The 23,512-nt window shown below is 39.4% G+C and overlaps 1 protein-coding gene and 1 non-coding gene across 14 annotated transcripts in view; both read right to left on the bottom strand.

The window, feature by feature from the left end:
- Nrcam (neuronal cell adhesion molecule) overlaps positions 1-23,512 on the bottom strand; it is a 277,714-nt gene that overhangs the window by 26,857 nt on the left and 227,345 nt on the right. For all 13 annotated transcript variants that reach the window (XM_042684611.1, XM_042684605.1, XM_042684606.1 and 10 more), the window contains 7 exons: positions 21,491-21,615; positions 18,741-18,842; positions 16,398-16,595; positions 16,248-16,318; positions 14,570-14,795; positions 13,994-14,109; positions 2,713-2,917 (listed from right to left, as the gene is read on the bottom strand). In XM_042684611.1, coding sequence (XP_042540545.1) covers positions 2,713-2,917; positions 13,994-14,109; positions 14,570-14,795; positions 16,248-16,318; positions 16,398-16,595; positions 18,741-18,842; positions 21,491-21,615 — 1,043 coding nt within the window. The remainder of the gene's footprint in view (positions 1-2,712; positions 2,918-13,993; positions 14,110-14,569; positions 14,796-16,247; positions 16,319-16,397; positions 16,596-18,740; positions 18,843-21,490; positions 21,616-23,512) is intronic.
- LOC122111982 lies at positions 3,055-3,183 on the bottom strand. The gene has a single exon (XR_006148076.1). It is a non-coding gene; the product is annotated as a small nucleolar RNA SNORA51 (small nucleolar RNA).

Here is a 23,512-nt window from a genome sequence, read left to right on the forward strand (position 1 = left end):
ACCCAAATTAAATATTTTAAAGGAAACAGTACTTACTGGACTTTTAATAAAAGCAAGTTGGCTGCTATGTGAAACCACTCAAACAGATCTTGAGAGGAAGCAGCTGTGTTCTGGGCCACTGAGGACTGCTTTCCCCAACAAACCAGGTGTCTCCCAACAGTCAGAACATCCTGCCTGCTGGGCTTTGGGCCTGGGCCAGGATACCCAGGTGCAGAGCCATGTTTATCCTTAGAGCTGACAGCTGCCCAGGATCTGGTCATACAGGACAAAAGCCCAAATGTTGGCACACCCCCCTGGCCCTAGAGATAGCCTGAGGGTATTAGCTTCTCCATAGCACAGTCTGGCACAAGGGAGAAATGCCTGGTCTTCTATTCACTTCCTCCTGAGGAGGATGGCTGGGGCAGCACTCCTTTACTGATGAATGTCTCTTCTACTATATTTCCTAGGAACCCCTTAATGGCACCATTGTCCTTCATTTGCTCTAGCCAGAAAGCAAGGAGACAACCTGGACCTTCCCCTCTCCACTATCTCCCAGAACACTAAATTCTGGTAAATTCACCACCTTAGTCCATTCCCTCCTTGCTCCACATTTTGTTGCTGTACCTCTCCTTAGCTCAGGCTTACAACACTGCCCATGAGATTTAGACGCTTCCAAGCTTCCTCTAACTAGTAAGTGTATCATACATTTGGGTGATCATAGACCCCTTTAAGAAACTGATGACCATGTAAGGTGATGGTGAGTCTCACCTGTAATCATAACTATTCAGGAGGCTGAAATTTGAGGATCACGTTCAAAGTCAACATGGGAGGGAAAGATTTTTTTTTTTTTTTTTTGTCAGTCGCAGGGTTTGAACTCTGGGCCTGGGCACTGTCCTTCAGCTCCTCAACTCAAGGCTGGTGATCTATCACTTGAGCCACAGTGCCACTTCTGGTTTTCTGGTGGTTTATTGCAGATAAGAGTTTCACAGACTTTCCTGCCTGGGCTGGCTTTGAACCACAATCCTCAGATCTCAGCCTCCTGAGTAGCTAGGATTGCAGGTGTGAGCCACCGGCACCTGGCTGATGCTAAGACTCTTATCTCTAACCATCAAAAAGCCAGAAGTGGAGCTGTGGCTCATGTAGCAGAGTCCTAGCCTTAAGCTAAAAAGCTCTGGGACAGCACTAAGACCCTGAGTTCAAGCCTCGGGCCTACAGTATGTCACACACACACACACACACACACACACACACACACACACACACACACACACACACAAACTGATGACCACTAAAACTCTTCCTAGGAAAATACACATATAGTTTTCATTCTGTTTCAGGGGAGGAGGGTCATGGAGCTCCTTACATAGGGTCTGTACATATGTCAAGAGCAACTGGCCCACAGGTTAATATCCTTAGCATCCAGGATCCAAAGGCTGACTTCCCTCTTTTCCTCAACACTTCACACCACACAACTTTCCTGTAGAAGCAGTGATATTTCCTACCTATGTGTCTTCAGACACAACATTTTGTTCTTTTTTTAGTCCTTTAGGCCTCTGATCAAGTCTTCTACACCCGCACCACCAAGTTGTCCAAAGGACCATTGTGAGGCCTCATTGGGGAAAGCAGAATGGACCCTGGCCCTCCCCGAGGAAAATGGGATTGAGGACAGGCAAGAACCTGTAGTAAGATGGGAACTGGGACTCCGATGTTGCTGGACAGTTGCCAACATCATGAACCCTCAACCAGGAATTAGGACAGGGCAATCTATGAACTGAACTTTTATAGAAAAGATCTACATGAGTTATTGGCCCGTCAACATGGCTAGCTTGGGTTAAAATTCAAATTAGATAAAGCTTACTTTGGTACCATTTCAAACCTCTATCCATGAACCTTTTTTGATTGTTGTTTAGTGGTACCAGAGATGCAACCCAGGACCTTGTGCATGCCTAGACTCTACCACTGATCTGTATCTTCTGTCCTCTTTAATACTGCATTTTCCTGTCTCTCTTCTCCCCTAGGTTCCCATGTCCTTACCCAAACTCCTCCTCACTCTCCACTCCATCCATGTGTATTTGATTCATTTCTACCCTCCTTCAATAGCCCATAGTTGTCAAGATTTTCCTCCACTTTCCTACTTTGTCAATTTACAACCTTTTTTTTGTTACCTGTAACCACCTATTTCAATTTCCTGAGTGCTGATATTATAGACATGTATCACCACACCTGGCATAAAGACTTCCACCTCTTAAGTCAGCTCAGCTTTATAATGAATTAGGAAAGTACATTCAGAATGAAACTAAAAATGACCTTAAGTCACAGAAATATTTTCCTTTCTTGGCAAATATTTCTGTGACTTAGGGTCATTTCTATAGTTAGATTTCCCATTTCTGTTAAATCGCCCGTTTAGTTCTAACATTTCTCAGCAGTATCTACTGAACCTATAGAAGCTACAGAACGTGTCTCAGGTCAGAAAGCTAATGACCTAAATAAGCAACATATCTGCAAGGCTTCAGATAATGTAATGTAGTGTAGGGAAAATTTCTGGGGCAGCATTTTGAATTTTGAAGCTTTCCATGTGCCCTCAAGCCAGCTATGAGTGATATTTTGCTAGGTTTGGGTGTGCTGTATTCATTTAGGGGAAAAATTCCATTTGGTTTACACATATTTTTTTTAGGAGGCCCTCGCAGGCCATGCCAGAAGCTCCTGAATCTCAGAGGCATGTCCCTTCTGTACCTCCTTCTGGAGTGTGGAAGACTCTATCAGGGCTGGCCGGGCCCTCCCCTTTCCCATTGACCACTCGGACATTGAGCGCATAGTGGCTAAAGGGCTCCAGCCCAGGCAGCATGCCGTGAGTCTTGTTGCCCTGGAAGGTGAGGATCTTTTTCTCAATGTGACGCTTGTCTCTTCTGGATGAACTCTGGGCTTTCCAGTAGTAAATCTGAAATGGCAAGATGAGACAAAAGTCAGGGATGCATAGGGAGCAAACAAGATTCCTCATGCTCACAAAACTAAAGCTACTAAAGTTTTTTCAGAACTTTGTCCTGTTACAATTTATTTTTTACCCCCCACCCCACCCCATGTCTCCCCATTCTCAATATAGACCAGGAACTGGGCCTGGGCTGAGGTGTGCATGGAGTAGGTTTGATTTGCCTTATTTCTATACAGTCAGTGTAAGAACACATCCTGTGGTAAGCACAAGAGGCTCCTGTTACAATTTATAACAAAATTAGTAGCTAGGTGCCAGTGGCTCACCTGTAATCCTAGCTAGTCAGGATGCTGAGATCTGAGGATCATGGTTTAAAACCAGGGCAGGAAAGTCTGTGAGATTCTTAATCTGCACCAAAAAGCTGAAGTGGAGCTGTGGCTCAAGTGGCAGAGTGCTAGCCTTGAGCAAAAAAGTTCAGCAACAACACTCAGGCCCTGAATTCAAGCTCCAGGACTGGCACAAAAAAGAAAAGAATAAAGAAAACCAGTATAGGGCTGGGAAGTTGGCTCAGTGGTAGAGCGCTTGCCTTGCATGCATGAGGCCCTGGGTTCAATTCCTCAGCACCACATAAGCAAAAAGAAAAAAGCCGGAAGTGGCGCTGTGGCTCAAGTGGTAGAGTGCTAGAGAGCTGAGGGACAGCGCCCAGGCCCAGAGTTCAGGCCCCACGACCCGACCCCCCAAAAAAAATTATATATAAAAAAGAAAACCAGTATAACACTAATGAATATTGATTGTGAGGCAAGAGGGATAGAAGCTTCAGAAAATGAAGAAACTAAGTAAAGAGTGACTCTATAACATGGCTGAGTTGTACTATTTTGCTGGTGGATTATGAGTAAAATAAAAAATGAAGCATACAAAAGACTCAAATGGTTCTCTTCAGAGAATGAGGAAAAGATTACAATGAAAGTGATTTAAGTATTTTACTTGTATTAACTATTCTTAAAAATAACCAATGTTTACATACTTTTCCAGAGTTATCTACATATAACATACGGCTTAATTCTAAAAACCACAGTAAGGCTTTTTGTTGTTATTGTTGGTCATGGGGCCTGAACTGTGGGCCTGGGCTCTGTCCCTCAGCTCCTCAGCTCAAAGCTAGTGCTCTACCACATGAGCCACAGTGTCACTTCCAGCCTTTTCTGCTTATGTGGTGCTGAGGAATCGAACCCAGGGCTCACGCATGCAAGGCAAACACTCTACCACTGAGCCACCTTCCCAGCCAAGGCTTTTATTATTATTATTTGTTTCTTTTTTTTTCTTTTGCCAGTCTTGAGGTTTGAAATCAGGGCCTGGGCATGGTCCCTAAGCCTCTTTGGGCTCAAGGCTAGCACTCTACCACTTAAGCCACAGTGATGCTTCTGGTTTTCCTGAGTAGTTTATTAGAGATAATAGTCTTAAGGACTTTCCTGCCTGGCTGGATTCGAACTGCAATCCCAAGATCTCAGCTTCCTAAGTAGCTTTGATTATTATTATTCTATGGACAGAAGAACCGTTCCTATAACTTGCTGAGTAATTTTTTCCCCCAAAGTGGGCTTTTCCACTAAACCAAGCCATCACTCAATCAAAATTTTGTATTAAGCTGAGTGCCAATGGCTTTCACCTGTAATCCTAGCTACTCAGAAGGCTGAATCTGAGGATCCATAGTTCAAAGCCAGCCCAGGCAGGAAAGCTCATGAGACTCTTTTCTTCAATTAACCACCAAAATACCCAAAGCTGTAAATTGTAGATCACTAGCCTTGAATAAAAAATTTCAGGGAGGGCTGGGAATGTGGCTTAATGGTAGAGTGCTTGTCTAGCATGCATGAAGCCCTGGGTTTGATTCCTTAGTACCACATAAACAGAAAAAGTCTAGGAGTGGCACTGTGGCTCAAGTTGTAGAGTGCTAGCTTTGAGCAAAAGAAGGTCAGAGACTGTGCCCATTCCCTAAGTTCAAGGCCCAGGACTAGCAAAAAAAAAAAAAAAAGTTCAGGGTCAGTGCCTAGGACCTGAGTTCAAGCTCCAGGACTAGCACAGACACACACACAAAAATGATATTAAATTGTATGCACAGGTTTTGGAGAGATAAATTGTTAACTGACTGTGGTAACAACATGTTGTTCATTAATTTCTTTTAAGTGCTTCTTAGGAAAGTAAAGATATTTCTCAAGAGAAGTCAACATATATGCAGACTGGCCAATGTTAGGGCAAACAAACCAACAAAAAACATGTTGCAGTATAAAAACCGTCCTCTAGGAGACCGGAGGAAGACGGCGGCAGAGAAGCTGGAGGCTAAAGAAGCTCTCGCATAGAAAACAGTTTTAGTGTTCCAGTGAACAGTCCTAGGCTACAGAATCACACCAAGTGTGCCATCACAGTACAGAGAGTTTGGCCAGAGCGGGAAAATCCAGGCAAGGAGACAGATCTGAACACTTGTCCATAGCTGCAGCTGTGGCTGCAGCAGCAGCGGCAGCAGCGGCCACCATACCAACAGAGAAAGTCTGGGACAAAGGCTCCTGACCTGGCATGTGAGCAGATTCTACTCACTACCACCAAGAACTGACAAGGAACAGAAATCTTCATCCTGCTGATTGCAGACCAGGGATGGCCCAGGAACCAAGACTCTGTGAGTGTCGAAGGAGTTAGCCTCTCAGGGAAAAGCTACTGTTTGCTGAAAGGCCGCAGCCCTACCCAGAACCTAGCCTCATCACAGTGTCTCCAAACTAGAGGACACAGCTATCTCCCTCTTCTGTGATACTCAAAGCAGATCTTCCTCCCACTGAACTAGCCTTGGAGAAGGGTCACAAAGTCCTGGGTAAGGCAGAGCTGTCTGCCTGCTCAAATAAACTGACTTAAGAAACCAATCAAGCCACAGGAAAACCAAACACCAAAAGCAGACCAGCGACTCCATCAAAAGACTGGTTACAGACACAGGGAGATACAAGATCTTCCCCTCCAACCCTCCCCCAAATCAAAGAACTCTTTTTTCTACCTATTACTATTATGGTTTTCTATTATTTTTCTTTCTTTTTTTCATAATTTTTATTTTAGGAGTGAATGTGTGTGTGTGCTTTTTTTTTTTTTTTTTTAAATCTGTTTTGACCTTTTGGTCCTTCTTTTTCTTTTTCTTTTTTTTTTCTTTTTTTGCGTGACTTAATTGCTGTTCTGCTCATCCCCAGATATATACCTGATGTTAATTATTAGACCTTATCCCTCATTGTGTACATACTTAACCCAGAAACTCAATTCACAATCTCTTAGGCTTAACTTCGTTAATAGTAGTATTATTTCTTTATAGCTATATAACTTTCAAGTATGCCAATTTTAAGAATTTTTATTTTTTATTTTTTCATTTTTCCTTTTTTATATTTCTTCTCCTCTCATCCTATCCTTTCCTTCTCTCAATATCATTTTTTATACTTACATAATTTTTGTGTTTCTTTTTTTAAATTTAAATTTTTGTTTTTCCATTTTTTTTCTGATTTTTTTTAAATCTCTCTCCTATCATTTTGTCCTATCCATTTCCCTCTCTGAGATTAGGATTTGGTTAAATTCACTGTCCTTTTACCTTTCCACATACCTCTGATCCTATTTTTCCCCACAATTCTCCTTAAACCTAATAATTTCTGGTTTGTTGAATCCCTCTTGGATGTTCTTAGCCCATTAATCCACAGTTGTTTGATGTTGAATAGGTTGTATCTATTGAACTATATTGTATCTGTAGCCATTTTGACTGCAACTACAGGACTCTGGTTGATGCTTGCCTTAATATAGTGTTCCAGCACAAAATTGGTACTTTCATACCAAAGTGGCAGAACAAGCCAGAGAAACACAAGAAAAATGACAAGTCCGGGTATCTCAGCTCCCACTCAGGATAATCAGGTGATGGAACAGTTAATGAATAATCCAGAGGAGAGTTCCCAAAAAGCTCTACAAACACTAATGGTAAACATGGTGAATGAAAAGATTGAAAACCTGCAAAGGACTCAGTGCAAGTGTGATAGGGAGTGAGACGAGGCAAACCAAAGATTAATACAGGAACTTCACAAGCATGCTGAGGCTAACCAAAAATTACTACAGGAATCTCCTAAGCATGAGGAAGGTACTCAAAGATTAATACAGGAATTGTGTGAGCAGGCTGAGAACAGTCAAAGAGAAAGACAGGAATTGAGTGAGCAGGCTGGGAACAGTCAAAAAGAAATACAGGAATTGCATAAGCGTGAGGAAGCTAATCAAAGAGTAATACAGAATTGCAAAAGCGGGATCAGAATAGACAAAGATCAGTAGAGGCATTCATGGAATCCATAAACAGACAGCTGAAGAAATCCAGGGAGACCACAAAGGGCACAAAGGGAATGCTGAATGGAGCCTGTCAGAAGGAAAGGGAGTCCAAGGAAACCATAACTAATCAACTAAGTGATTTGAGAATAAACCCTGAACACCAAATTAAGGAAGTAAAGTTCATACAAGATCTAAAACAAAGCTCCAACAAAGAATTTGGAGCCATCAAAGCCGACCTATTAGAAGGAAAGGAAATAAAAAACAAGGAAGAAAATCTTGACAGTAGGTTAGGCCATGCAGAAGACTGAATCTCAGGGATTGAAGAAGATAGTCTAGATATTATAGAGAAAGAACATACAACTATCCAAGACAAATCCAAGAAATATGATAGATCTATTAAACATTTGGAAGATACCACCAGAAGGCCTAATCTGAGGATAATGGGTGTAGAGGAGCACCTAAAAAACAGAAGCTAACAGTCTAGGAAATTTATTTAACAGGATCCTAGCAGAGAACTTCCCAAACATAGGCCTATTCAGATACAAGAAGCTTTTAGAACCCCAAATAGACCAGACCAGAACAGGACATCCCACCATTACATTATAATCTGCATAGGATCAATCCAGACCAAGGAAAGGATCCTTAAAGCTGTCAAGGAGAAAAGATCAATCACCTATAAAAGGAAACCAATTAGAATAAACTCAGATTTCTCAGCAGAGACAATTAAAGCAAGAAGAGCCTGGAATGATGTATGCCATGCCCTAAACACAAACAACCAAGAATACTGTACCCAGGTAAACTCTCCTTCATAACAGAAGGTCAAATAAAAACCTTCCATAGCAAAGAAAAACTGAAACAATATATCTCCATCAAACCATCCCTACAGAAGATACTTAAAGATGTCCTAGCATAGAAAACCAACAAGACCACAATAAAGGCCAAGAAACCACACCCAAACTGAGAATTCAAGAACCCAGATGTCCCAGCCCCCAAGAAGGTAGATAACATGGCAGGAACTACCAAACACCTCTCAGTCCTAACTCTCAACATTAATAGACTAAACTCTCCGATTAAGCAACTTAGACTATCTAGTTGGATTAAAAAGCAAGATCCTTCTATCTGCTGCCTTCAAGAACAAACATATTCTGAAAGTGAAAGGCTGGACTACCAAGCAAATGGCCCCCATAAACATGTGGGAGTTGCAATCCTAATATCTGATAAAATAGACTTTAAATTAAACTTAGTGAGAAGAGATAAAGAAGGTCGCTACATACTAATTAAGAAATCTCTTCTTCAGGAAGATATCACAATTGTAAATATCTATTCACCAAAAAATGGAGCACCCAAATTCATCCAAGAAACACTAATTTCCCTCAAATCTCACATAAATCCAAAGACATTAATTGCTGGGACTTTGACACACCACTATCCCCACTAGATAGATCAACTCAGCAAAAACTCAAAAGAGGGCTGGGTAGGTGGCTCAGTGGTAGAGTGCTTGCCTTGCATGCCTGAGGCCCTGGGTTCGATTCCTCAGCACCACATAAGCAAAAAGAAAAAAGCCAGAAGTGGCACTGTGGCTCAAGTGGTAGAGCACTAGCCTTGAGCTGAAGAGCTGAGGGACAGCGCCCAGGCCCAGAGTTCAGGCCCCACGACTGGACCCAAAAACAAAACAAAACAAAACAAAAAAAACTCAACAGAGAAACCACAGATCTAAACAACTGCATAGATCAGATTTAACAGACATCTACCAAATATTTCACGCAGCAGCATCAGAATACATGTTTTTCTCAGCAGCATACAGAACATTTTCCAAAACAGACCACAAAGCAAACTTGTCCAAATTCAGAAACATTGAAGTTATGCCCTGAATTCTCTCAGACCATAAGGGAATAAAATTAGAACTCAACACCAAAAGCCACCAAAGAAAGTCCTGTAACACATGGAGGCTGAACAACACACTGTTGAAACTCCAGTGGGTCATGGAAGAGATTAGAAAGGAAATTCAAAGGTTTATGATGTTCAACAAAAATGAACACACAAATTACCAGCTCCTCTGGGACACAGCAAAGGCAGTACTCAGAGGCAAGTTTATAGCTCTGAGTTCCTTTGTCAACAAATTGGAGAGATCTGAAACCAACCATTTAATGAGACATCTGAACCTCCTTGAAAAAGACCAGCAAGCTAAATGCCAATCCAGTAGATGGAAAGAAATAATTAAAATTAAATCAGAATAAATGAATTAGAATAAAAAACATAGAAAGAATCAACAAGACAGAGTTGGTTCTTCGAAAAAATTAACAAGATTAAAACTTAAAAAAATTAGCAAATCTTATCAGAAAAAGAAGAGAACACACCTAAATAAACAAACTCAGAGATGAGAATGGAAACATCACCACAGAAACAACCAAGATGCAGAACATTATAAGGGAATACTTCTCAAACCTCTATGCTAATAAATTTGAGAACCTGGAAGAAATGGACAATTTCCTAGCAAATATTGACATGCCAAAACTAAACTGAGTTAAACCAACTTAACAGGGCCATATCAAGCATTGAAATAGAAACAGCAATAGGAGTCCTCACATCTCAGAAAAGCTCAAGACTGGATGGATTTATAGCAGAATTCTATAAGGCCTTCAAAGCAGAACTCATACCAATACTCCTTCAACTCTTCAATGAAATTGAAAGAGAAAGTTCACTACTGAACTCTTTCTATGATGCCATCATACCCTCATCCTCAAACCAGGCAGGGACTCATCAAAGAAAGAGAACTATAGACCCATTTCTTTGATGAACATCGATGCAAAACTTCTCAACAAAATTTTGGCCAATTGACTTCAACAATTCATCCAAAAATTCATACACCACTATCAAACAGGATTCATTTCAGGGATGCAAAGCTAGTTCAATATACGCAAATCAATTAACATAATTAATCACATCAATAAGAGCAAGGATAAGAACCACATGGTTATCTCAATAGATGCAGAAAAAGCATTTGACAAGATCCAACACCCCTTTATGATGAAGGCTCTGGAAAAACTAGGAATCCATGCAACATTCCTCAATACAATAAAGGCTGTATATGACAAAACTACAGCCAGCATTATACTTCATGGTGAAAAACTAAAGCCATTTCCTCTAAACTCAGGAATGAGACAAGAATGTCCATTCTCTCCACTTCTATTAAATTTATTATTAGAATGCCTAGCTACAGCAATAAGACAAAATGCAAACATAAAGGGGATCCAAATAGGGAAAGATGAAGTAAAACTCTCCCTCTTTGCAGATGACATGATCTTGTATTTAAAGAATCACACAGATTCCACTCCCAAATTACTTGAGCTGATTCGAATCTCTGGCAAAGTAGCAGGGTACAAAATTAACCCTCAAAAATCAATGGCTTTTCTGTATGCCAACAATGAGAAGAAATCAGGAAAGCAACTCCATTCATAATAGCCCCACAAAAAAAATACCTAGGAATTTACTTAACCAAAGAAGTGAAGGATATATGATGAAAACTTTAAAAACCTGAAAAAGGAAATCAAAACAGAACTTAGAAAGTGGAAAAACTTCCCATACTCCTGGATTGGAAGGATCAACATTGTGAAAATGGCAATACTTCCCAAGGCTATCTACAAAGTCAATGCAATACCTATCAATATTCCAACCTCATTCTTCAAGAAAATAGAAGAGGAAAATTCATATGGAACAATAAAAGACCCCGAATAGCAAAAACGATCCGTAACAGAAAGAACAATGCTGGAGGAATATCAATGCCAAATTTCAAACTCTACTACAAAGCCATAGCAATCAAAACAGCTTGGTACTGGCACAAGAAGAGACCTCAGGACCGATGGAATAGAATTGAAAACCCAGAAATGAATCCACAAGATCTATAGCCACCTAATCTTTGATAAGGGAGCTAAAAAAATAGAATGAAAGAAAGACAACCTCTTCAGTAAATGGTGCTGGGAAAATTAGTTCATCATTTGTAGAAAACTAAATCTAGATCCTTATATATCACCCTGCACCAGAATTAACTCTAAATGGATAAAAGACCTTGGAGTCAAAGCAGACACCCTGAAAACATTATAGGACAGAATAGGAGAAACCCTAGGTCTCCTTGGCACAGGCCGAAATTTTCTTAATAGAGACCCAGAAATACAACAAATCAAAGAAAGGTTGTACAAATGGGATTGCATGAAGCTGCAGAACTTCTGCATGGCAAAAGACATAGCTAGCAAGATCAATAGAAAGCCCACAGATTGGGAGAAGATCTTCACTAGCCATACAACGAACAAGGGTCTCATGCTTGGAACTCAAAAAATTAAATCCTCCAACAACAAATCCTCAAAGAAACAACTGCCCAATAAATAAGTGGGCTAAAGACTTAAAGAGAAAATTCTCTGAAGAGGAAGTAAGAATGGCCAATAGACACATGAAGAAATGCTCAACCTCTCTAGCCATAAAAGAAATACAAATAAAAACAACATTGAGATAGAATGGCTATAATCAAGAACTCTAATAACAACAGATGCTGGAGGGGATGTGGGCAGAAGGGAACCTTACTGAATTGTTGGTGGTAGTGTAAACTTGTTCAACCACTTTGAAAAGTAGTATGGAGGCTCCTCAAAAGACTCCACATAGCAATCCCATTTTTGGGCATTTACCTAAATGATCACAAACAAGACCATAATAAAGTTACCAGCACAAATATGTTTATTGCAGCATTATTTACCATAGCTAAGATATGTGGAACCAACCCAGATGCCCCTCAGTTGATGAATGGATCAAGAAAATGTGGTATATATACACAATGGAATTCTATGCCTCCATCAGAACGAATGGCATTCATTGCCCCATTTGTTAGGAAATAGAAAGACTTGGAAAAAATTATATTAAGTGAAGTAAGCCAGGCCCAAAGAAACACAGGTTCTATGATTTCCCTTATTTACAATAACTAGTATATATCTGAGACAAGCAGAAAAGGTCAGATAAGATGATGTTAAGCGAAATGAACCCCAAGATAAGTACACAAGTGGTTTTTTTTCTTTCTTGCTATTGTTTCTAACGTATTTATAAGGTACCATGTGATTTTTTGTTGCTTTGTATGTCCCTCCCAGATGGTATAAATCCTGTTTTCACTGTATTTGATGTTGGTATAATTTGGGAAGTGGAAGGGAAAAAAACAAATTGTTTAAATAGGGATACAGGTTGACCCATTGCAACAACGAGATGTATAAGACGCTTTGTGGAAAAACGAATTTTACAAGTTAGGCTGGGGGGTGGGGGAGAATGTAGTTGTAGAGATGGGAGGGAAGGGATGGTAGGGTAAAAACAAATGAGGAGGCAACAATACTTGATAAAAAATGTACTCATTACCTTGCCCATGTGATTGTAACCCCTTTGTACAGTATTTTCACAATAAAAAAACTTATGTTTTTTAAAAAAGAAAACAACTGACTTTCTAAAAAAACCCCAAAATTGTCCTCTAGGTGGTGGCAGTGCTTGATCAAAGTAGTGTGTGTGTGTGTGTGTGTGTGTGTGTGTGTGTGTGTGTGTGTGTGTGTGTGTGTGTGTGCGTATGTGTGTATGTGTGTGTGTGTGAGAGAGAAAGAGAGAGAGAGAGAGAGAGAGACTTTAGCTGCCTACCAATAAAAATTTTGAATCAGTCCTCCTGTGCTCTTCAAGAACAAAGGTAATTAGTTTTATAAGAACAACTCAGGGGCTGGGAAGTTGGCTAAGTGGTGGAGCGCTTGTCTTATATGCCTGAGGCCCTGGGTTCGATTCCTCAATACCACATAAGCAAAAAGAAAAAAGCCAGAAGTGTTGCTGTGGGTCAAGTGGTAGAGAGTTAGCCTTGAGCTGAAGAGCTGAGGGACAGCGCCCAGGCCCAGAGTTCAGGCCCCATGACCAGACCCTCCTACCCCCCCCAAAAAAAGAATAACTCAGGTAAGAATACAGGTCTTAAATAATTTGAATTATTTGAAAACATCCTAGTTATTACTAGTATAATTTTGCATGTTCAAAAGATGTAATCCATACTGCTACAAAACTAAGTCCAGTTTGTTATATCCTATATTTTTTAAAATTAGGTTTTCCTCCTTTCATAAAAATATTATTTAGTTGGCAGAATGTTCAATCAACTGTGGAAAAAAGTTGAAAAACAGATTTTTCCCCATTTTGGCTGAATGAGAATTCATGTTAACATAATCTGCCTTGTTTTTTTTACCTTTTGTGATCCTGCCTGGAAAAATAGAAGAATTCATATATATATATATATATATATAGATAGATAGATAGATAGATAGATAGATAGATAGATAGATAGATAGATAGATATAGATATAAAAGATTTTCTCTATATATAGAAAAGATACTGTACAGAGGGCTTATAGTTACCTGAGCAAGGTAATGAGTCCATTTCCTATTGACCATTGTTACCCCTCCTTTGTTTTTCCCCTACCATCCCTTTCCTCTAGACCTTCCCAACTCCTCCCCCTCCCCCCTTCCCCACCCTCCCCCCTCTCCTCCCCCCTACCTCTCGGCAAAGTAGCAAAGTTTGTTTTCAACATAGTGTCTTGTACACCTTCTCGTTGTTACAATGGGTCACGCTGTATTCTTATCAGCATTTTGTTAAAAGCATTCTTGAGTTCCTAATTTATGAGCAGATTTACGAGCTAACTGACCTTATACTGCACGTGTGGCATGGCCTTTGCCATGCCTTGTTATGGAGGGAAGGACACAATGCCTCCCTGCACTTACTCGATAGCCTTGTAGGAGTCCTCGGATACTTTTCAGTGGTACTGGGTCCCAGTGGACCTCAGCCAAGGTACTGTTTATCACATTTACATGCACATTCCCGGGAGCCACCATCGGGACTAGGGAAAGAACAGGAAGAGAGTAGAGGTGTTAATGTTCTTTCTGAATTTCATGCAAAATGTCACTATCTCTAATGATTTTGACATGCAGCAGTCTTGGCATAGTTCACAGAATCCTACATGGATTGTTAACATTAGGTTTTTGCTGTTGTTTTTTGGTCATTCGACATAATGAGAATGAGTTGTTTTGATGTAACCTCTTTCACATTATGAAAGCATCCCCCCTCTCATTCTGATGTACTGGGGATTGAATGCAGGACCTTGCACAAGCTAGGTAAACTCTCCATTATTGGGCTATAACCCTGTCTCTGAACCTCCATGTCTTACATAGAGGACTGTTTAAATTCAAAGAAGTGAAGCAGAATGACTGGTATCTGTCCTGCCAAACCCTTGGTTTATAGTCAATGTGATGGATCTACTGGGATGAAAAAGTGGGAAGGAAACCGTGTGACACACTTACGGTCTTCTCCAGAATGTCCCATGACTTCAGCTGGCTCTGGAGCAAAGCCCACATCATTCAGGGCCTGAACTTTGATCAGGTATGGGACAAAGGTTGGTGTGCCTGAGACAATATATTTGGATACGTTTGCCACAAGTACAGATGTCCATTCGTCATCACCATCTTTCTGGCGCCAGCTCACTTTGTACTGAAGGCCTGGCCCATTCGATTCAAACCCATTCAAGGGCTATAAAAGAAACCAAGCAGACAGACATATAATCATTTACAGGAACATCACACCCAGCTCTCAAGCCTATAGAAAAATAAGTGTTGAGATACTAACATACAAGCTATTAGCCATTTTCTTCAGGGACTATTTATTTATTTATTTTCCAGGTGTGAAGAGATTCAAAGCATGTGTGGAATCAACATTTCAAAGGTTGCAAATTACTACTGTAAAACAGTAAATACCTTTCAAAGTCTGGCTCCACAGTGAAGTGTGGGTATCTTAAACCATTTCAGTTATCCAGATTATTTATATATTCCTATTTGTACATCATTATCCATTTTACTTGAGGACTGAAATTTATAAGCTATTTTCTTTTTGATTAAGAAACAATTTAATCTAACATTCTATCATGTATGCATGTATGTATGTAAGTATATAAAGCACATACATATAGGTGTACATATAAGTATTCATGTATAGATCCATGTAATAGAGGTTTAAAATTGTACAAGTTTTCCAAGTCTTGCAGGGGAGAACATTAGCTGGCATATTTTGAGTACATACACATTAGGCATTAGTCTAGATGTTTTAAATGCAATAGTTCTTTTTTTTTAATTTTTTTAAACTTTTATTTTTTTATTGTGAAAATACTGTACAGAGGGGTTACAATTACATGGGCAAGATAATGAGTACATTTCTTATCAAGAATTGTAGCCTCCTTTGTTTCCCATTCCTATCCCTTCCCATCCTCTCCCCACTCCCCACCAAAGTTGTAAAGTTCGTTTTTCCACATAACGACTTGTACATCTCATTGTTGCAATGTATCCACCTGTATCCCTATTTAAACGATTTGTTTTTTCCCTTCCCGTCCACAAATTATACCAACCTCAAATACAGTAAAAGCAGGGGTTATACCATGGGGGAGGGACATACAAAGCAACAAAGAAATAATCTCATAAATGTGTTAGAAACAATCACCTGAAAGAAAAAAAAACATTTGAATACATATCTTAGGGTTCATTTCCCTAACATCAACTTATCTGACCTTTTCTGCTTGACTCAGACATATACTAGTTATTGCATATAAGGGAAACCATGGGACCTAAGTTTTTTTGGGCCTGGCTTACTTCACTTAATATAATTTTTTCCAAGTCTTAAATGCAGTAATTCTTTTAAGCTTATGAAGCTGGTATTTCTATTCCGCCCATCATGTAGATGCCCAGCAGATGTTCGACAACTGGCTTAGAATGACACTATGAGTAGCAGACCTAGGATTTGAACCCATTCACTTTTCCACTACAGATCAAGTGTTTAAAAATACTGCTTCAAACTGACATATAATTTTTCTCCTGGAAATGAATGAAATGGTATTTTTATGTGCATATCAATTAAGCCAACTTTTTCTTTCTTCTTTAAACAACAACAACAACAACAACAAAACCCTGAGAAGTTGAAGGCTGTATAGCTCACCTTCCACGTAATCACCAAATTATCTGGTTCTGATCCAAGTCCTTCCACCTCTGTGGGATTTTTATCTGGTTCTGGAAGTAGACACATATGTGTAAACTTTGGTCCTTTGCAGAGACTGTTAAGAGTTTTCTAATTTATTTCACACTTTACCTGCGGCTTTTGTGAAATACTGTTCGGATGCCTCACTTGGTAAGCTCTGGCCAATGTTGTTCACTGCTGTTACTCGGAAGGAATAGTTCACATAAGGCGACAGCTTCAGTTGGGCTGTGGTCTGTGTCCCAGAAACTTCAGCTTGGTGGTGCCACAGCCCTGCCTCGTGCATTGTATCTTCGTATTCGATGATGAATTCTGATCACAACACACCACAAACACAAAGCAGCAAATTCAGTCAGCTTAGGCACATGTAGCAGCTACATATTAAAACTTTGATTTTGGAGCTCTCTCTCATCCTTCAACACACACACACAATAATATTTGGTATTCTTTGACAAAAATGTGAAGTTTGATGACTTAATTCAAACCATTTAGAATGGAACCATCTATTCTGAGGAGAAATTTAAATATATGAGAAGATGGCCAATATTTGATAATAGGGAAGAGATAAAATAAACATTAGGATGACATTTTTCACTAAACTGATAGTGATCAAAGGCTTAAACTCTTTTTGTGGTTGGGGAAGAAGAATTCTCTGGCTTTCTAGGAAATATAAACTGGTACAGCTTTCATATAGGACACTAGAAAAAACACCCAAACACTAAAATACACAGATTTTGAGAAACTATTTTTAGCAATTCATTTTGAGGAAGCATGCTCATATATATGGTTCAAAGATACAAGAGAAAGAACCAATATTGCCACATGGTTTGCAAATGAAGCAACCTAATTGCAAAGAAGCTAAACGTCTACCAAATAGGATACTGATTACACCAAATATGCCCCATCCACACAGTGGAATACTCTGTGTCTATTATAAATTAAGCAGGGCTGAAATGGAATGATTTCTAGATGCATTGTTAAGTGAAACCAAGCAGGATATAGAATAGTCTGTACTGGATGCTACATTTGTGTAGAAGAGATACTATACCATATGCAATTGAATGTACAGCTATTTACTCTCAGAGTATATACATCCACTGATGTGGCCAGAGGAGCTAGCAATCAGGAGTTAGGAGAAGATGAGAGTCCCAGGTCATACCTTCTGTATTTAATAAAAGTTTATAGTCTGTATATGAACCCATGTACAAATAGCTATTTAGATATTCAGTATCTACTATGTACCATATGTCTATGATGCAAACCATAAATACAAAAATGAACTAGATATACTGCATAGTGCAATAGTCCAAGCAAGGTTCCCGGAGTTCTCCCTTCAGTCTCCATTTCTTTGCTGGCCATATCTAGTCTCATCTTTGGATGACCTTCATATTGATACCTGCAGCCTTGACCTATTCCCTGACACACACACTTAGAAAGCTGATTGTTCTGCTAAGTATACTGAATAGCATCCAAAATGAAGCTGATCTTCTCCCCCACCGGTAGGGATACTGAGGTTAAAATCTTGCTCTTTTAAGCATCACTTTAGTTTTGTTTTGTTTTTTGTCAGTCGTGGGGCTTGAACTCTGGGCTTGGGCGCTGTCCCTCAGCTCTTCAGCTCAAGGTGAGCACTCTACTGCTTGAGTCACAGTGCCACTTTCAGTTTTCTGGTGGAGTCTCATGGACTTTCCTGCCAGGCTGGCTTTGAACCGCAATCCTCAGATCGCAGCCTCCTGAGTAGCTAGGATTACAGGCGTGAGCCACCAATGCCTGCAAGCATCTCTTTAGTTTTACAATAAAACTTCTAAGATTACTGCTAAGATAAACTTACTTAGGGCTCCAGTATCTGTATGGCCTAGTCCCTCATCTGATTTTATTCCCTCAGCTTATGTCATTAAGGTGAGGAGCTGGCATTGCTGAAGAGCTACTTTGTAGCAGAGACAGTGAAAAGAAAGAGACCTACGTTAGAAGTAATGGACCCAATACTCAGTTTTTTTTGTACACGCGTGTGTGCACAGGCATGCATGTGTGCATGCATGTGTGTGTGCGTTTGTGTGTGTGTGTTTTCCTCTGTGAGCTTGAAAATTCCTTTACTTCTAATGTGTGGGCTGCCTTTCAGAGCTTACTCCCCTATTCTCTCCTCCCAGATGTAATGGATAGGGTAAATGACTAACTTAAGATGCATCTTCCTACTATAGTTGACATTTAACACATTCTTAAAGACTTAAAACATAAATGACAATGTATTTGCTTAATAAACAACTTCAGCAATTAGTGTCCTGTACCAGAAACTATAACCAAAACTAACTCCATCTCTGCAGGCAGTCAGAAGTTAATATTTTGGTCCTGTCAGTAATGAAGCAGAGAATGCCAATAAATACCTTTGTTTGTATTGTGAAAAACATTGCTTCAAAAATGGCCAATAATTTCATTGGTGGTAAAGTGACTAACACCACATACTTGTAATAGGGCTATTGTTGTCATCGCCTGGGGTCCAGGTCAGTTGAACGCTTTTGTCAAGTTGATTTGTTAATTCTAAATCAATGGGAGGATTTGGGACATCTGTAGACAAAACACATATGGTTAACTGTCTGTTTTTAAGAGGTCCTGCTTTCTTTATGCCATTATTCACAGAGAAGATATCTTAGAGACACAGCACACTTAATGATCAGTGAGCATGCACTAGAAATGAAATGGAAGGAACCGAGGCTGCAGAACACACGTGCAACCCATGTCAGCCCACCCAGGGGTTCTCCTCGTGCTTTTCAAATGAAAGAAACTCATCAGTAGCCAAGCCAGTGAAGTAGACATACATGGTTTACCAGCATTCCCAGTGTATGTTGTAAACAAACCAAACACAAAAATAACCAAAACCTCAATATGAATGCATGCAAAGCAGAATAGCAAATGCTGAAACACAAATATAGGCAAACGAAACATATGACTTAAAGGACATCCAAATATTCTTTCTAAAACATGTTGATGATAGATTTGGGGGGTTATGAAAAAAAATCTTTCTTCTTTTTTTCCTGTGGTAGTACTAGGGTTTAAACTCAGGGCCGTACACTAGACAGGTGTTCTATCATTAAGTCACAGCCTTGGACCTTTTTGCTTTTATTAGTTTTTGAATAGGATCTCATGCTTATGCCTGGGCCAGTTTGGACAGTGATTCTTTTATTTATGCTTCCCCCAAAGCTAGGATGACAGGAATGTATCATCACACTCTGGTTTCTATTAGTAGAGATGGTGTCTTGAAAATATTTTGCCCTGGCTGGCATTAAACTGTGATCTTCCTGATCTCCATCTCCTGGGTAGCTAGTATTATAGGTGTGAAATACTGTGCTTGGGGATATTTGTACTTTTAAAGGTAGACAGGCTTTAGGTGGGTTTACTCTCAGACACCTGTTAGGACAAACATAACTTTGAAATACTAGGCTGACACATCGAATGGTGGTTCTGACATTCAGAGACCATGAACTTTTCTTCTGATGTTGCTTCTGGAAATATCTCCCTGGCTCTTGGGGGACCAGAGGCCATATATACATATTAGTAACAGATAATGCCTATAAATAAACAGTAAATTCCTGTAAAGACTAGGTATTACACAGAATAATTGGTAATAATCGTATAAAATCTAGTTAAGATTATGTCACAAAATTAACTTTTGTGCTTATGTGCTGAGTACTGATGATTTCTCTCTCCTTTTTTTCCTCAGTGGTGGGGCTTGAACTCTGAGCCTGGGTGCTGTCCCTCAGCTCTTCGGCTCAAGGCTAGTGCTCTACCACTTGAGCCATAGCGCCACTTCCAGTTTTCTTGTGGTTTGTTAGAGATATGAGTCTCACATACTTTCCTGCCCAGGCTGGCTTTGAACCATGATCCTCGGATCTTATCCTCCTGAGTAGCTAGGATTTCAGGCGTGAACCACCAATGCGTGGTCAGATGATTTCTCTAACAAAGAAATTTCTGGAAATCATTTCTGATTTATTTTCCAGGCTCAGAAGAGTGACATGACACAGATGTGCCTCTTCTTTTTATTGCCTTTGTTAGTGATTTATCTTTTTGAAAAAAAAAAAACCACATACAACCTGTTTCCTCTTACATACAAGTCAAATGTTTCAAACATGCTTTTTTTTTTCTCTTTTTGGCCCAGCACATGCCTGTAATCCAAGCACTTTGGAGGCAAAATAAGAGAATCTTGAATTTGAGTCCAACTTGGACTATATAATGAGATGTTATCTCAGGTGGTAGAGGGCCAGCCTTGAGCAGAAAAAGCCAAATGACAGTGTGAGTCCCTGAGTTCAAGCCCTATTCAACCCTATTGCCTTCCCCCCTTTAGAAATTTCTTGGAAAATATAATACTCAAATGTCATTTACTTTTCCCAAACAAATTTTAGCAGATCAAAGAAAATCCTGTGGAATTGATCTAAAAGTCATTTTTTGGGTAAATTATAGGCTGTAATAAGCCACTGTGCCACTTCATGAGGAAACTATGTTAAAGACAGACTTTTATCACATGGAATGATTTTTTTGACAGTATGAGAACCATTTAGAAACAGCTGGAAATAAGCTCAATGAGAATTTCTATATGTGTAATGAAGCAATGATATACTGTGGTAAATGAGGGACAGGATATGAGGAACAATAGCCCTTTTCCTTAAAGAAACACAGTGAGGTGATAAAGAGGAAACAGTAACTTTTTTTTTTTGCAACTGTGAAACTAACAGAAAATAGAGAAAGAAGACTCATATTAGTTTACCGTAAATGGGAGCTGGAGTTGGAGTAGGAGCTAGAAAGGACATTAATATAAAGGATTTTAATCAATTAGTAATGAAAGATACAAGATAGCACAAGAAGACAAAGACTGCACATACTTATAAAATTAATCCCCATGCTTAGCCGTGAGGCTAAAAAGGCAGTAACAGTCTAAAGATACAAAAGCTCTTAAGTTTTACAATAAAGTATATATCTCCCCCAATTTTCTTATAAAAATGTCACTAATGTACAAATCTACCATTTTATCCCAGTTTGAATGGAGCACATTTACACTGAAGTGATTACCTCAAAGACATCTTTTAAAAAGAAGAAAAAAAATTGGGATTGACTCATCTATGTTATAGTTACAAAACTATCACAAATAACTTAATGTTAACAAATTATCTTCTCCAGCTCCCCCAGGAAAGCTGGCTGGTTATACTTGCTCAAGTTCTTACCAACAACGCTGAGCACAGCACTAGCAGAAACCTTGTCCAGTGTTGTGTTGGCCACACATGTATAGGTCCCACCATCTCTATCATCCACATCTGTGACCACCAAGTGGTCCTTGTCAACAGTGAACCTGTGGATGCAACACATTCAGAGCAGCTGAAATGTACATCCAGCCATATCCCATGACAGCCTTGCTGATGTAAACTTGCCAAAGAAGAAAGATGATAAACATCATCCAATTCAGAAAAATGGAGTACACATCCTAATAGATGATAAGTTCCACTTTAATAATGTTTAAAGTCGGAGTGCAATTAGAATGAATCAGAATCTTGGGTTAGTAAGGATAGTGAATATAATTTTTTAAACCAGATAAATGGATTCATTGGAACTTTCATTTTTAAATTTGTTGATTATATTTATTATTTTAATTGTACAAATTTAGGGGGTACAGTGTAATAATTAGATATGTGTGATATTGATCAGATCAGGGTAGATTTTTTTTCATCTTAAGGGATGGGAAGGGGAAACAAAGAGGAGGCAACAATGCTTGATAAGAAATGTACTCGTTATCTTGCCCATGTAATTGTAACTCCTCTGTACGGTATTCTCACAATAAAAAAAGAGACATTTAATTTCTTTTATATTAACAAGTAAAAATAATGTCTTTTTATAAGGAATGGTATGATATTATATGTACACATTTCATATGTAGATGTTAGAATTTGTTGGCTAGAATTCTTTGAAATTTTCTCTACCCTCACCTCATAAATGTATACAATTACTTTGGGTCAATTTAAAAGATATTTTAAAGTTAATAAAAGTCCCCGTGTATATCCTGCGGTGAGGAGAGGATAACTACATAGTTTTCCTCACTACTCAGGTTTCTGATGTTAAGAAATGTCTGAAAACCACTCCTTCTGCTCAATGTCTATTAAAGTATTTTAAAATAATTTATTATTCACTGAAGAAATTCTGTCACAGGAGAAAGTAAATGCAATGAACAGTACAGATCAACAATCTCTACTCAAGGTTTTGTTGTGGGAATAAAAAAATTGCTTCATGGGTCAAAGTCAAAAGAGGAGGAGTGAGGGAGGTTAGGGAGGAAAGGGATAGTAGCAGAGAAACAAAGGTAACAATGTCCAACAAGAAATGTACTCATTATCTCACTCATACAACTATAATTACTTTGTACACATCTTTACAATAAAATAAAAAATTTAAAAAAGGATTCAACTGTGTGTGTGTGTGTACACGCACGTGTACACGTACGTGCTTGCTTACCAGTCATAGGCCTTGAATTCAGAGGCTAGACAATGTCCCTGAGATTATTTGCTCAAGGCTAGTGCTCTACCACTTAAACCACAGCTCCACTTCCAGATTTTTGGTGGTTATTTGTAGTTAAGAGTCACAGAGTTTCCTGACCAGGCTGACTTCTAACAACAATCCTTAGATCTCAACCTCCTGAGTAGTTAGATTTATAGGCAGGAACCACTAGCACCTGCTTACAGTATCGTTTTAGTTATGCTTCATAAACATCATCAGGCTTAATCTCAACAACCAAGCTGGATATAGTATGTGTATCTGTCATTCAAACTACACAGAGGTGTAAATGCTAGGATTGCAGTCAAGGATGACCCAAGTAAAAACATAAGATCTTATCTGAAAAGCAAAGCGAAAGGGGATGGGAGCATGGCGTAAGTGGTAGAGTGTCAAGTGCAAGGAAGGCGCTGAGTTCAAACCTCAGTACAAAAACAAAACCAGTTGAAGCACTGAACTAGATGGGAGCTCTAGGTGCTTTGGAGGGAAAAAGAAAGTTCTTTGGAGGCACGACAAACAAGCCACAAGACACCACTTGAGCAAGTGTAGGTTGAAAGTTGAAAGCAAAACCACAGCACAATTCTCTCCATACCATTGTGCTCCTTGTAGCAGGGACAGTGCTGGAGCTGATTTCGAATCTGAAGTCACACATCGAGCTCAACACTTAGCATGTTTGCTCTGCCAAATCTAGGTCCTGCCTTAGCTGGAAA

The sequence above is a fragment of the Dipodomys spectabilis genome, unplaced genomic scaffold (assembly GCF_019054845.1).
Source record: "Dipodomys spectabilis isolate Male_0828 unplaced genomic scaffold, ASM1905484v1 ptg000089l, whole genome shotgun sequence".
NCBI lineage: Eukaryota > Metazoa > Chordata > Mammalia > Rodentia > Heteromyidae > Dipodomys > Dipodomys spectabilis.